Source organism: Ursus arctos, unplaced genomic scaffold, assembly GCF_023065955.2.
Source record: "Ursus arctos isolate Adak ecotype North America unplaced genomic scaffold, UrsArc2.0 scaffold_14, whole genome shotgun sequence".
Taxonomy (NCBI): Eukaryota; Metazoa; Chordata; class Mammalia; order Carnivora; family Ursidae; genus Ursus; species Ursus arctos.
The window spans coordinates 65294330-65309758 of NW_026622808.1; the positions used below are offsets into that span (position 1 = coordinate 65294330).

Consider the following 15429-nt stretch of genomic DNA (forward strand, 5'->3'; position numbering starts at 1 on the left):
CAGTTCACCAGAAATCAGCCTGGTGATTAGAGTGGCAAGACCTGCTAGGACTTCGCAGGAACCCAACTTCTCCTTCTGCTCCCGTGTGCTTCCCTTCCCCCACAGGGATAATCCTGACAGCACCCCCCAAACTTCCTGCACATTATCTCCATCTATCCCATGAAATTTGATTTGACTGTAAAATGATTTTGTTGCTATGGACTGCAGTTTTAAAAAGTTTAATAAATACTGCTCTAGTTATCCCGATGCCAATATTACTGCATTTTAATGACTTTATAGTAACACAATTTATAGAGTTTCTTAGTGCCTCGTATAGCAAATCCCTTCCTTCCTCACCCTTTATTTTTAAAAAATTTTGACATAAACTTTAGAATCAGCTTATCAATTTAAAAATTACATTTGATACTCTGATTAGGATCATACTGAATTATGGAATCTGATTAGGATTACATAGATCAAATGAATATAACTGACATCTTTATGTGACTGAGTCTTTCTACTCAGGAATATGGAATGTTCTTTTATTCAGATCATCTTCATGTCATTCGACAGTTTTATGATTTCTTCATGTAGGTCTTACATGTTTCTTGTTAGGTATTTTCCTAAATATTTTATATCTATGGTTGGTATGTGAATAAGACTTTTTTAGGGAAAATTTCTAACTGGTTATTACAAGTGAATACAGATAATATTGATTTTTAAATCCTCCTCTTATAACTACCACATTAGTTGAGTCTTTTATTAGTTCTAGTTTTTTCCCCATTATAATATGATTTTTCTAGTAGACTATTTATAAACATCTGAAAATTAAAGCTTTGCCTATACCTTTCAGTTTTTAAAAATTCACTAGCTAGAATTCAATCCCTATCAAAATACCAACAGCATTTTTCACAGAACTAGAACAATTCTAAAATGTATATGGAATCACAAAAGACTCCGAAGAGCCAAAGCAATCCTGAAAAAGAAAAACAAACTGAAAGTATCACAGTCCCGGATTTCAAGTTATATTACAAAGCTGTAGTAAACAAAACAGTATGGTACTGGCACAAAAACAGACACACAGATCAATGAAAAAGAACAGAAAACCCAGAAATAAACCCACAATTATATGGTCAATTAATCTTCAACAAAAGAGGCAAGAATATGCAATGGGAAAAAAATCTCTTCAATAAACGCTGTTGGGTAAACTGAACAGCTACCTGCAAAAGAATGAAACTGGACCACTTTCCTACACCCTACACAAAAATAAACTCAAAATGAATTAAAGGCCTAAATGTAAGACCTGAAACCATTAAAATCCTAGAAAAGAGCACAGGCAGTAATTTCTCTGACATCAGCCATAGCAACATTTTTCTAGATATGACTCCTGAAGCAAGGGAAATAAAAGCAAAAATAAACAACGGGGACTTCATCAAAATAAAAAGCTACTGCAGAGCAAAGAAACAATCACCAAAACTAAAAAGCAACCTACTAAAGGGAGAAGATATTTGCAAATTATCCAATAAAGGGTTAGTATCCAAAATATATAAAGAATTTACACCAGAAAAACAAATAATCCAATTAAAAAATGGGGAGAAGACATGAACAGACATTTCTCAAAGAAGACATCCAGATGGCCAAAAGACACACGGAAAGGCATTCGACATCACTCGTCATCAGGAAATGTAAATCGAAACTACAATGAGATATCACCTCACATGGGTCAGAATACTGCTTCAATAATGCTAAAATAAAAAACACAAGAAACAGCAAGTGTTGGTGAAGATGTGGAGACAAAGGAACCCTCGTGCACTGGTGGCGGGAATGCAAACTGTTGTTGCAGAAAACGGTATGGAGGTTTCTCAAAAAATTAAAAATAGAACTACCCTATGATCCAGTGGTCACACTACTGGGTATTCACCCAAAAAAATACAAAAAAAACTAATTCAAAGGGATACATGCATACCTATGTTTGCTGCAGCATTAATTACGATAGCCAAATATGGAAGCAGCCCACTGTCCATCAATAGATAAATGGATAAAGAGGACGTAGGGTGTGGGGAGGGGGGTGTGACAGAATATTATTCAGCCATAAAAAAAGAATGAAACCTTGCCATTTGCAACAACACAGATGAAGCCAGAGAGTATAATGCTAAGCAAAATAAGTCAGAGAAAGACACCCATATGATTTTTGCTTGTATATGGAATTTAAGAAACAAAATAAATGAGAGAGACAAACCAAAAAGACTTAACTACAGAGAACAAACTGATGGCTGGCTACCAGAAGGGAGGTGGGGGGGGGGGGTGAAAGAGGCAAAGGGGACTGAAAGCACACTTATGATAGGCACTGAGTAATACACAGAATTGCTGAATCACTGTATTGTACACCTGAAACTAATATAACACTGTATATTAACTATATTGGAGCTAAAATAAAAATAAAAGCTGGAAAAAAAAGCTGAAAAAAAAATCCGTGAGTTAGAACCTCAAGTTCAATGCTATTTGAGGTGTCTTGCTCCTGACTTAAACTCTTTCATCATTAAACATATTGATCATAGGTTTCTAGGGGGTAACTTTTATCCATGTAAGAAAGTTTCTTTTGATTCATATTATGCTAAGTTTTTATCATATACTGATGCTGAATTTCATCAAATACTTTTTGAATTTCTGTCATGAACATTACATGGGTTTTTCTTCTTTTAATCTACTAAAGTAATACAAATAATTGATTACATTGTAAGAGTTCCTGTTACTGACGTATCCTTGCATGTCTGTGACGCAAACAACTTATTTGGACATATAGAATGTTACTCTTTGAACACACTGCTAGATCGAACTTTTTAAATATTTAATTTAGGATCTTCATATCTGTGTTAGAAGGGAAACTGATTTATACACATATGCTTTGTGCCTTCCTTGTCCACTTTTGGCACCATCGTTATACTGCCCTTACAGGTGGAGTTAGAAAGTGCTCTACACACTAGAAAAGTGTTATAGGGAGATTTGTTTCTTGAAGGTTTGATAAAATTCACTTATAAAATCATCTGGGCCTCAAATCCCTGACTACCTCTTCAATTTTTCCTATTACCATTGACCAATTCAGGTTTTCTGCCTCTCTGTGATTCAAATAAAATCATCCATTTCACCTACGTTTTTCATTGTTTGTTTTATGTGTATATGTATTTGACTAATACTCTCAACTACACTCATTATAATGCCTTTTGTCATCTCTAATGTTCTATAATTGCATATATTCTCTTTTCCCTAATCAAATTCACCAAAGATTTATGTAATTTATTGGCCTGTTAAAAAAAATAGTTGTTTTATCATATAGGTTTACTGAATTTCATTTTTATTTATAAAAATAAAAGCAGAGATCAATTCTTTTCTTTCTACTTCGGTGTTATTATTACTACTACTATTACTATTATTTTTTTGGTTGTTCACTGGGCCCATTAATTTCCAATTTTTCTAATAAATGCATCTTTTCTGCACTTTTTTGGCGTCATCCTACCAGAACTTCCATCTGATGGATGTTTTAGGTCTCTAGTACTCCCTAAGTTCCTTGTGATATTCTGCAAAATCTTACTGCCTACCTTACAGAGCACTAAATTTGTCTTTAATCATATCCACCCGATTCTCAAGCTGATGTATTTAATCTTTTAAGTTCAATAACCCTATTTTAAATATCCATGAACTTCACTGCAGAAATAGTTTTTCATAGCAGGCTATCATCTAACATATTCACACCTCAAATCTTTTTGAAGATACCAACCAACATGTTTTTAGCTTGTCCTATATTCCCCGAAGTCTGCTTACTCTGGGTCTTTCTTTCATCCTATTTGTTTTCCTTGAACGTGGGATGATCCTTTGATATTCATTCATACTTCAGGAGAAAAGACAAGGTCGATCAACGATCAACGAGGGCAGCTAATGCATGTCTCCTGGCGAGCTAGCGTCGGGCCTCTCCTTGGGGAGGGGCAACTGCAGGCTCCATTTAAGAGTAGAAGGGGTGTCCAGTGACCTGGACGTGCTTTAGGGTGTATGCGTGGGAAACGGCAAGACAGCAGGCCGGGAGACACACACAAGCCTGCGGAAATAAGAAAGTCTTTCCTCCAGTGGTGAAGGATTTTTGTAGACACCGCCTACAGGAAAGCTTACATTGCCTTGCCCACCCTGCTTTTTGTGGGGGGTGCCCACGCTGATCTTAAGCTCGACTCTGCTCCTCTCAGATCCCTACACCCACTGGAGGAATCCTCCCAAGACAGAGTGTTCACTTTCTTCAGAGCCCAGTTCCCAGTTCTTTGCCAGAGGGTCATTGTCATAAATGCAGCACTTGAGTTTCCTGAATTTGGCTCTGGGGCCCCTTCCTGTCAGTAGCAGTTAGTCACTGTAAACTCTGCTTTTAATCCATTTCCTTCTGCACCTGTGTTTTGGGTTATGATTTTTTATTTTTGTTTTTATTTCCTTTTGTCAATAATCCCATCTGTTTTCAGTTTTCCACGAATTCTTCCTAATTTGGTCTACTAAAGGTAGGCACCTTTTCTGGTTTTCTAACAGTGTAACAGATTTTTTTTTAAATGTCTGTATTTTGTTATTTTAAAGAATTTGTATTAAGAGGGGAGCTAAAGGCATGTGTTCAGGTTGCCATTTTAACCCCAAAATCCAGTTTGTCCTCCTGAGTTCCTAAATGAAATATTCCTTTGTAATTTAAACTTTTATTTGAAGCACCCCAACTAGCACTTTGCTAAGGAAAAGAAAAATCATTCTTCTCAACCCTTGCTTACCAGTGAACAAAACAGATTTCTGCTTTGTCAAGTTCATTTAAAAAGTGACTACAATCCAGTTAAACATGGCAGGTTCCATGAAAGAAGTGACATTTAAGCAATATTTTTCCAAGGGAGAAAAAAAAACATATACAAAGTTTGTGAGAAAGGTTGTCCTAGAGAAGAAAATGGGAACTTCCCCAGATTTCAAATGGAAAGATTGATTCAATTCATTTATAAGGAATCAAGAGGTTGGTCCAATAAAAAGGCAGTTACAATAAATCTAAAACCACTAAGGATGTAACAGGCTGATCTTTCAAAGTTGATGCTATTTCCCAAAAGTGTAAACCCAAACGTATTGCTTTTGCAAATGACACCCACAGCCAGTATCAAGTCAATAAGTATTTCATAAGCGTGTGACATAAATCTCTAAGAAAGCGAAACAGGGTGAAGCAAAGATGCGGCCTCCGTCTTTTAACAGAAAATCTGAATATACACACATATGCATTCCATATTAAGTTACTGAGAGATACAGGAAGTGGTTCAACAGTGAATACCACTGTTTTCAGCTTTTAAAGAATTGCTATAGTAATTCACAAGTACAATGAGAAGAGTTGAGAAGCTGATGTAGATTGCTTTTTTAAAAAAATCTACTATTATTTTAGGCTATGTTAATAGAAGTATTGAAACTAGACCAGAAAGCACATACTACATACTCACAGGTCTGATCTTGGCAAGGAAATGACGGTTTCACATGGAATTTTAAAAATCTACACATTTTACATAAAAAGCCAGGATTCAGCTGGCCTTGAAGAATCAGAAAATTTACAAATCCAGCCACATATTCCCAGGTAAAAGGAGTCACGGGGAGCCCATGTGGGCTGGTGAACAATTGGCTCTGCTGGGAGGAAAGACCAAACAAGCCCCAATCTGCAGCTTTGGCTGCAGTGTAAATACTCCCACTGCAAGTTCTCAGCATGATGTCCTGAGCTGAGCTGTGCATAGCCGGCTCCCACCAGCCAGCTCTGACATGACAGTGACTAGAGCTGGGTGGCTGCCTCCTGAAAAGGGGTAAAGAGCCCTGTGTTCTCAGGATTCCCCTGCTCCCTACAGTCTTACACATGGCTGCTTCCAGCACTGGCACCAGTCCCCCCACCCCCACTCCCTCTGTCCCTCCATCCCAAAGAACTCCAGATCAAAGCCGGTGGCAGTACCAGGCACACGATACCCAGACCACACACAAAAATCATTGTTTCCATCTGAATGTACCTATTATAAGAGGGTCATGGAGGAGCCAGAGGTGGCAGAGGAGATGGTGACTCCCAGCGGTGAGTTTAGAAGGCCTATTCCACAGAGAACGGCTGCAGGTGCTGGGGACGTGTGGAAAAGATCCCACTCGGGGAAAGAGGGAACACGCTGGGAAGCAAAAGGGACACTGAGGAAGATGGGCATCAAATGAAAAAGTAAGTACTTCATCCCAGGATTCTTGAGTCTGACATTTTAAATTGAATTACAAACGACATTAAAATAGCTCATTACATTTTTATGTGTATTAAAGGAAAGCACGGATTTCTAAAGACTGAGAAATACTGGTTTAAAGGAAACACAATACACCACCCTCAAGTGGCTAAAGAGCTATTGTGTGGAAGAATCTATTTCCCACGTCCATTATGCTAATTAACAAGCCATTATTTTCACGAGTGGAGATCCATTTCTAACATTTATTATGCTAATTAGAGCTGATATAAAAGTACAAAAATAGCAGAGACATTTGTAGTAGCTGTCTCTGGAGGGGAGCCCTTCTGACTGTACGCCAGGTGCCTACCCCGGGAGGCACACTCTGATTAAAGCAGCTGACCACACCTAGAGTGTCTTCAGTTAGCACATAAATCCTCTCCCACTGCGCGTTTTATGAACTTTTTAAAAGTAAAAATAAACTTCTGGGACATGACATTTTCAATGCCATTGTTCACAAAAGGGGAAATAATTGAAAGCACAAAGCATATTATTAGTGACTCCAACCTTTAGAAAGGGCAGTAAATTCAGTCCTTATTTCGAAAATCCAAAGGAGGCTTGGGAACATGGAAGTCGGAGGAAGAGGCAAGCTCCCCCAAGGCCTCATGCCTCCCTCCCCTGGAGTCCGCCACACTCCCCAGCCACAGGTGACACTCGGTTAGTAAGGCTCCTTTGGCAATCACGGCATGTGACCACACATGAAGGCACCGAGAGAAGGGACACAGTTTGAGCTTTTTTTTTTTTTTAACACTTTAATCTTGAATTAGGCATCGAACTTTTTCAAGTTTAATTTTTTTTTCTGCCACTTCCACTCAGCCTACTGCAAAAGTTCCTGTTAATAACCATCGAATGAAAATGTTTCACCAACTATTAATTATTATCAAGTGGAATATAGTACTCCGTTCAATTTGTACATTATTAGTAGTAACAGTGATCATTATAATGAGTCATTTTTGCTAGTGTTAAATTAATTTCTTAGAGATGAGCCTTTCACTACAGCGGTTACTTTATTACCAACAGATGTTTATTAAATGCCAACCATATGCATCAAACAGCACATGCTTCGAATACAAAGTGGTACAGAACAGAATCCTTGCCTTGACCAAGTCTAGCGTCTAACAGACGCACAGAGTCTTAGGTCAGCACGTGTGGCCACCCACCCACTGCCAAAGCTCCCCTACAACGACTCTGAACAGTGGTTATCTCGTCTCAACTTGAACACTTTGGCAATAAGGGATCGTTACTTCGTGAGGCCGCCCATACCCATCAGAGCGTCTTGACTGAAAGATATTTACTGGAAAAGAAGGCTCCATATAAAGAGTTCTGTGGCTGTGAGCGTCTGAGCCATGGACACACATGGCAGAGCCCCTGAGGCTCTTGAATATGTGCCACCACCCCTCCTAACATTTGGCTGATTACAGCTACTTAATACTCATGAAATGCTATTTCACTGGTTGGGAAACATGTTCCAAAGAAAAACCTCTTAGCTGACTTATTACTGAAGGTAGAATATACAGAAGTTTCGTACGTATGTATGTATGTATATATGCATTCATTCATTCAGCAGTCCAGTCTTCAGTGCCCTCTCTCTGGAAGACATACAGCAGACAAATTAAGGGCTTAGGCTTCGGAGTCAGTCTGCCTGAGTCCAAATCTCAGCACTGCCACTACCAGCTAAGGATTCTTATTTACTAGTATAATAAATTACTATAATTAGTATCCAAATTATTTAAACTCTGTAAGCCTCAGTTCCCTTATCTATAAAATGGAACTAATTATAATAGCTACTTAATAGGGTTTTTGTGAGAACTAAATGAGATAATACAGTGATTACACTGAGGCCCACAGACAAAGCTTGGAAGTCTGTGAAGAATTTTTACTTGTGTTGTTATTTCAATGAGAATCTTTTTAAAAACCTGATATAAGCAGAGTCAGCTGACTGGCTCAGTCAGGAGAGCATGCAACTCTTGTTTTCCAAGTCGTGAGTTTGAGCCCCCTGTTGGGCGTGGAGTTTACTTTATAAAAAGAAAATCTGGGGGTGGAAAAAAAATCAGACATTTATTATACAACCAGGTATTGGCACATGATTTCAAAGACCTGTTTGCATTTCTTCCTGGTCTAATGAGAAAAGGACAGAAATAAGCCTAATATGAAATTTAAACATTTGCACTAAGAGAAAGCCAACTTACGTCACCACCATCTGTACGATGAAGTATTTTATAAGAATTTGCAAAGATAAATGTGGGGAAGAAACTGTGTCAAAGGACACATAGCAGTACAGGCACCCTGACACTGAAGAACCAAAGTCAGCACGGAACAGGACCACACTAGAGGAACAGGCTTTAGTTGGAGCAGATTACTATCTATTGCATCACGGCTAACTTTTATGGCTATATTTAATTATATATTCGTATTCTGGTTATGAAATTGCAAAAGAACTATATGCATAAAGATTTTATGCCTAGTTTTATGCTTATATACATTTAAGTAACATTTTAATAAAGATAACCATATTGTGATTATGCAAGAGAATGTTCTCATTTGTAGGAAATACATAACTAAAGTACTTAGGAGTAAAGAGGCATGATATCTCCTACTCTCAAGTGTTTCAGGAAAAATAATCTGCGTATATATACATCTATGTATATACAAACATATGCACATATATATGAGAGAGACAATGATAGAGGAAATGGGACAAAATATAAACCACTGGTGATTTGGTTAAAGAATATACGAAAGCCAAGGTATCAGAGCACCTCAAACTTGGGAGGATCTAGCCCCTCCCAGAATTCCCCCTTAAAGATCCAGATCCAGAATTCCCCCTCCAGAGTACTACTAGACCATTAACTCAGCTGCGAGAAGGGATCCGACAACAGAATCACCTGGTAAGACATTTTTCAGAATGCTTACAAACTCCCCTTCCTCCTCTCTTTGGGAATCACTGCCACAGTGAGCCACTGTCATGGATGGAAATGCATGGTATCCCTCTTGGGTGTTTTAAGATATGAAGGATAAAAATCACTAATGCAATGATCAAAGCCATCAGATTAGGCTACAGATGATCAGATGGGCATCCTCTCAATGGATGTCGGCTAGGCAATCACAGTTTAGGGAACAAGATAGAGCTAAATAACTTTTAACTGAAGGGGAATGACCATTTTCTTGAGTACCTCTCTAAAATTTGGGAACAATAGAGGCTGAGAGAGGGAGGAACTGCCTTTAATAGAGTAGTCACGTTTGCTCACAAACTGGTGTGCCAAGTCCCCTAATACTCTTGAAAGAGAATATGATGATGTCATTTCTGTCTAGTCACCAATATATTCCAGAATGTCTGAATACCAGAGTATTCAGACATGCTCATGATATTTTCATGACCCATGTGTTAGTCAAGTCTTCCCAGTACCCGAAGGGAGGAGCCAGCAGCAAGTTTATCCAACAAAGGAGATATAAACCAAATCATGTTTTTTCAAGTGCAGGTCCTAATTCATCAGTGGATCCTAAAGTCTATTTAATGAGTCATGACCCAACTGTCATGTAAATAAAGTAAAACAGAAAGAACAAAACAGGCATAGCACCATGCCAAGTTAGGGTAATTTTCATTTCATGCAGCTTGTGTATCATTTATGTCAATATATCAATACAAGGGTCCCAATATAAATACTTTTTTACTCTGTGCCCTAACAGATGCTGAGAGGAAAGACAAGAGAGTAAGAGGAGAGGAAGAAAGGAACAGATCAGGAGCAGATCCAGCCCATCTGCTCAAAGCAACGTGGCGGCTAAAGCACCCATAACCTGTACACAGCAACCAGGTGACCCCGCTGATGCAAGGCTGGGCACGATCCTGCAGGAAGGACATTTATCTGATAAAACAGAACGTGAGTGCAATCAATCATTATGTCATAATTAATCAGGCAGGCTTCTTCTTTCAAGGCAAAATAGACCACGACCTACATACATGAAAACATCCCATGCACCTGGGGCATCAGTATCCCCCAAAAAGAAAACCTTCCACTCCTGACAGTGCTTTACTTGGAAGGATTACAGTAATTTAGGATCAATTGGTCAACTTTCAGTGACCTTCCACAAATGAGGAGTTCGTGAATTTCTAGAAGCTGGTGGGCACAGCGGCAAGCCTGCCAAGGCTGCCTTCTCTTCCTGTTCTCTCCACATCAGTCACACCGACCTTATCCCGCTCTTTCTGATCACAGGCATGCTCATCAGAGCGGACTGAAGAGGCCTATCCCTCTACCAAAATCCTCAAAACCAAAACTAGACATTTCTTAAAATTATTTTATCTAAGTGAAGAAGTCAGCAGACACAAGAAGATCTTATCATCAGAAGCTACACAAACAAAACTACCAGAACTATTTTGTAAACATCACAATAAAAAGAAGAATCGCGTTAAAGATGCAACAAAGTATTGTTCTAATAAACCTCGGTGTCTTAAGTGTCCAGTCCTCAAATTTTGTTCGATTTTGACTACTAAAAACCAGACCTGGCAAAAGGTTGGGGTCTTCCCAGCACCAGCATTAATCACGACTGAAAGGAGAGATTCCTCCAGCACACGGAAAACGGGCAATCTCACGTTGTATTTTCATTAAGTACCTTCCAGGACTACTCTGGGTGCTGATGAAATGAATGTCTCATGAGCAGTGGAATGATTATTTTAAAGTAAATGTATTCCTTCTAGGCCATCCAGATAAATGACTATTGTGTTACTACAAAACCACCATTTCACTATTGACTTCAGCTCTAGAGTGTACCACTGAGATATTTCTTTTACTCTCTGCTAGTAAACATAATGAAGCCTTAAGGCTATCAGGTATTATGGACTCAAGTCCTAATAGGCACTGTTCTCTTCGAAACGCTCAAACAATAACAGCTTCAAAAATGCCTGAGTTTTCGGTTCTCTGTGAGCCAAAGAGAAGACAATCATTTAGGTCTCACCTACATGAGTCGGGAAACTGATCTCAAGTAGTAGAACATTTTCTGTTGGTAATAAGACACCCCAATCAGATTACATACACAAGACTTTTTTAAAGTGTTGAGGAGAATGCTAAGTGTAAGAGCAATTTAGAACAAAAGATAAAATAGAATTAATCTAGGGCAGAGAAAGCTGATTCACGCTGAACAAGCCCAAGGAGGTCTTAAGAAACGTACTGGAAGACTCTGAACTTGATGCTCAACTCTGCCAATAAGCTGCAAAAATTTTCACATACTTACATTACTAGATAACAAAAAATACAATGGGTCCCTGGTTTTTGAGCTCTGTGCTCTTGTGGGTGGTGACGTGAAGCACACCACAGTAAGAAAGTTTCTCAAAAATGTTGCCTACAGGTCAATAATGATGATTATAGACATCTTTGGACTTTTTTCCTCTTCTTTAAATATAAAAATGATCCCGAGAAACTGAAATCATTCCAGAGAGATTCCAGAATCATGCCATCCCATTCCTAAACCAATTGGAATCACCAGAGTCCAAAGAATATTCCAGAATAAAGTCTACTCTGTGACCGTTCTACCTTGCATATGCATAGATGTTACTCTGCAAATCACTTACAGCTGTGTTAAACGAGGAACGTAAGAATTCCTCTCTCCCTTGAAATTATCATTGTTTCTATCACCAAGTATGCCCAGTCTTCTCCTATTATACATTTTACAGCCGCAAGAGTTAAGTTCATAAGCTCCATAAAGGCAGTGTGTGTCCCTTGTTCAGCTATGTATGCCCCTCATACACAAGGGTCCAATCACTCACTGCTCACTGAACTGGTCTCCAGCCTGAACACGGTGACCCTGAAGCTGGGCTCCAGGGCTGAACCGGAGAGAGTAGCACAAAAAGAGAAGAAACTTTTACTCTCTATCCCCAAGACACAAAGGGCCGTCCCAAGGTCATTAGTTCTATTTTTTTATTTGTAGAAACACTAGTTTGTTTTACTAATCTTAACTAAACGTGGGCATCATAAAACAAATTCAAAATACTGGCTTATAAAGTATAAAAACTTCTAAATTAACTATATTCATACTTAATGAAGCTTGTAACTAGGTATTCAAGTCAATAACACGTATTGCAATCTTAGAGGCTTCAAGGAGTTTTTTGTGGGTTAGATAAAAGCCTACCACCTGAGCTGCCTCTCCTTAGCTTGGTGTCCTTGGGAATGACACTTAACATCCCGGAGTTTCAATTTCCTTCGCAAGGGATAATTATACCACACCAAAGGGTAGTTATATCCTCCCAACAATCAAAAGCTAAGTAAATGTAAATTATGTAAGAGGTTGAAAAAAACAAACAAAAAACCCCTCTAATTGTTATCTCATCCAATCACTAGTCTAAAGATAACCTTGCATGAGGGTTGGTAGTAGGAGAGGGTGGGAAGATAGAGACACACTGATAACACAGAGACTAGAATAAGTCCTACCAGAAGCCAATGAGGTGCCAAGAGAGAACAGAGCATGGCAGTCGCCATCAGGAGCTGAGAGCTAAGTACCATCTATACAATAGCTCATTGAATCCTCACAAATACCTTCTAAAGTGTTGCTATTTCTTGTTAGTAATGAGGAAACCGAGGCTTAGAGAAACGAGTGTCTTGGCTAGTAAAAAGGCAGAGCTCATATTTTAGGGACATGCACCTTCCAGCCTCTGCCAATTCATTAAGCACTAAACTGGAAAGTAGTTCATCTTTAAGAACTTATAATGTATAAAAGCTCAACCTTAGATATTTTCTTTGCTATTAGCATTGTAGTGCTTAGAAAAAGAACACTTAACTTCGTCCCCACATAAAATAGCCTTTCTCGAAACTATTGTTCAGAAAGCAATTTTAACTTTGAACAAGAACGTTTAAAAACAAATATACCTTCGAATGAGCAGGAAAACCACTTTAACACATCGTAGAGTTATCTTGTGGAGGACAATGTCATGTTCTCTTTCCTTTCATCTGTCCCCCAATATTTGCTCTTTCTCACCCATGCAAATGGAATTTTCAAGACTGTTTTCCATTATATGCACTGCATATTACCTATGACAGGAATGATCCTGATTTTTTCCACCTCTAATTCTCTCCTGGTCAATTGGTCTGTCAAGCAACACATATTTATCTAAACTTCCAGAGACACTTAAGGACTATCTCCATTCAAGAGCCGGGAAGCCAAAAAATGACAAGACTTCTCGAGTTAACCCTTGGAGCTCCCGCATCCAAAGATGACATTTGTAAGACTTACATGTTCTAGCATTTGAAAACAAAAATGAGGGTACTAAGCTGTCATCTCTGAGGAAAACCACCAAAAGGAACGGCATATAACCAAAAACCATGCGAAGAAACACAGGAGTCTATGATAATGTGCGAGACAAGAGGCCACAGGTAAAAAGCACTTTAAAACCGGTTTCTGACTTACGTTTTTCATCATCAGCGTGCACCAAGGACGCTGCCCTTGACAGAACATCCAATGGTGTCTCCATGCCTGGCTGGAGCCTAGAAAAGGAGAAAAGAGAATTTAAAAAGAATGCAAAGGACTCCTTTAGAATTCTGGTAGTTAACAATTAGGAGTCCCCCACCACAGGCAAATCACAATTTGGAGGATGACACTCTTCCCAGTCTGTGAAGAAATCCAGTGGAGTTGGTTCAGGCACGGACAGAGCAAAGGGTTAAATTCCACTCTGTCTACTAAGCTACACCTTGCTGATTCCAGGAAGCAGCCAGTTTTAGAGCAAAAAGAAGGGATATTGTGAATGTTCATGCCCATGTTATTTGCGCTTATAAATGTTTATGTGCGTGTATAATACGTGCCCATACAGACATACCTAGTAAAAAACAGTCTGGGAACAAAGGCTGCTCTATGAACACAGCATTACCACCAGTCTGAGAGTTCTGTTGTGGTGGTGGTTGTTGTTGGTTTACTAGTTTTAACAAAAATTACTAAGATTGGGCCGCTCTGTTCATTCACCTCCTCAGCCCAGAGAATCTGTAGGACCGTGTCACTTAATATATTCAATGTACTCATGAAGGGTCTGTGAATTCCAAGGCTAAGTGGTATTTTAATTCCAACAGGAATCTTTATTTTAAAATATCATGTTTTGGGGGAGCCTGAGTGGCTCAGCTGGTTAAGCATCCGACTCTTGGTTTCAGCTCAGGTCATGTTCTCAGGACTGTGAGATGAAGCCCTAAGTTTGGTTCCACAGTGGGCATGGAGCCCGCTTGGGATTCTCTCTCTCCCCCTGCCCCCCCCCAAACAAATTTTTAAAAATGCTTTAAAAAATAAAGAAAATATCATGTTTGTATGGTACTTCCTATCACCGCCACCCATCACCGATTTATCTGGTGCCGTGCTTTTTACTAAGCCTAGGTTTTATTTTAAATTCTGTTTTCTTCAATTACAGCATACCTATAAAAGCAAAGACTGCAAAAGATTCAAAGATGGTCGAAAACCTAGAAAATCAGACCCCTTTGCCCAGTTTTCCTTTTCTAGGTTATTTAAGCAAGCACACACGCACGAACACACGAACACACGCACACAGGCACATACAACTATTGGAAAAATAGGCACACCCTATGAGTGCAACTGCACTACGCCCTTTTAAAGACACTCCACATTTATCAAGCCTTCTTCAACATTTACTGAGTACCTACTGTGTATGCGCCAGTTACAAGACACAGCAGATCAGCTTGCTTTGTAATTTCATATTTCAGGTCTCCAAAGAAACATCAAGTCTTGACTGGCAACGCAACTCCATTTAATAAACATTAACTATCTACGAGGTGCTAAGGCGGGAAAATAATAAAAGACCTGTAGTTATTTTCAAAGAGCTTCCAATCTGTACAGTAGACATGCCTACAAGAATCGAGTTTAACACAGTGTTTCCCAAAGTGTTTTGCACTGTATGTTCATATTTTATAAGAAAAAAAATTTCAGAAGTTTGGGAAACGCTGAAATAAACCATATGAAGCAGCTTACTTTCCTTCCTGTGCTTCGAATATGCTGCCATGCCTTCCTTCCGCGGGAGGCGACGGCAGTGGGGGTAGTAGCTCTCTGTGTATGAAATCTCCCGGGGCGCCTGGCGGGCTTAGACGGTGGACCCTGCGACTCTCAACCTCAGGGTCATGAGTTCAACGCTGGGCATGGAGACTACTTAAAAAAAAAAAGGGGGAAAAGGGGCGCCTGGGTGGCACAGCAG

At 39.2% G+C, this 15429-nt stretch overlaps 1 protein-coding gene across 3 annotated transcripts in view; it reads right to left on the minus strand.

Moving 5' to 3' along the window:
* VGLL4 (vestigial like family member 4) overlaps positions 1–15429 on the minus strand; it is a 153661-nt gene that overhangs the window by 125174 nt on the left and 13058 nt on the right. For 2 of the 3 annotated variants that reach the window (XM_026501379.4, XM_044385073.3), the window contains exon 2: positions 13653–13729. In XM_026501379.4, the coding sequence (XP_026357164.1) occupies positions 13653–13716 (64 nt within the window). In that variant the 5' untranslated portion in view covers positions 13717–13729. Of the gene's footprint in view, positions 1–13652; positions 13730–15429 lie in introns of those variants that run through there. The other variant, XM_044385074.3, reaches the window with a different exon arrangement.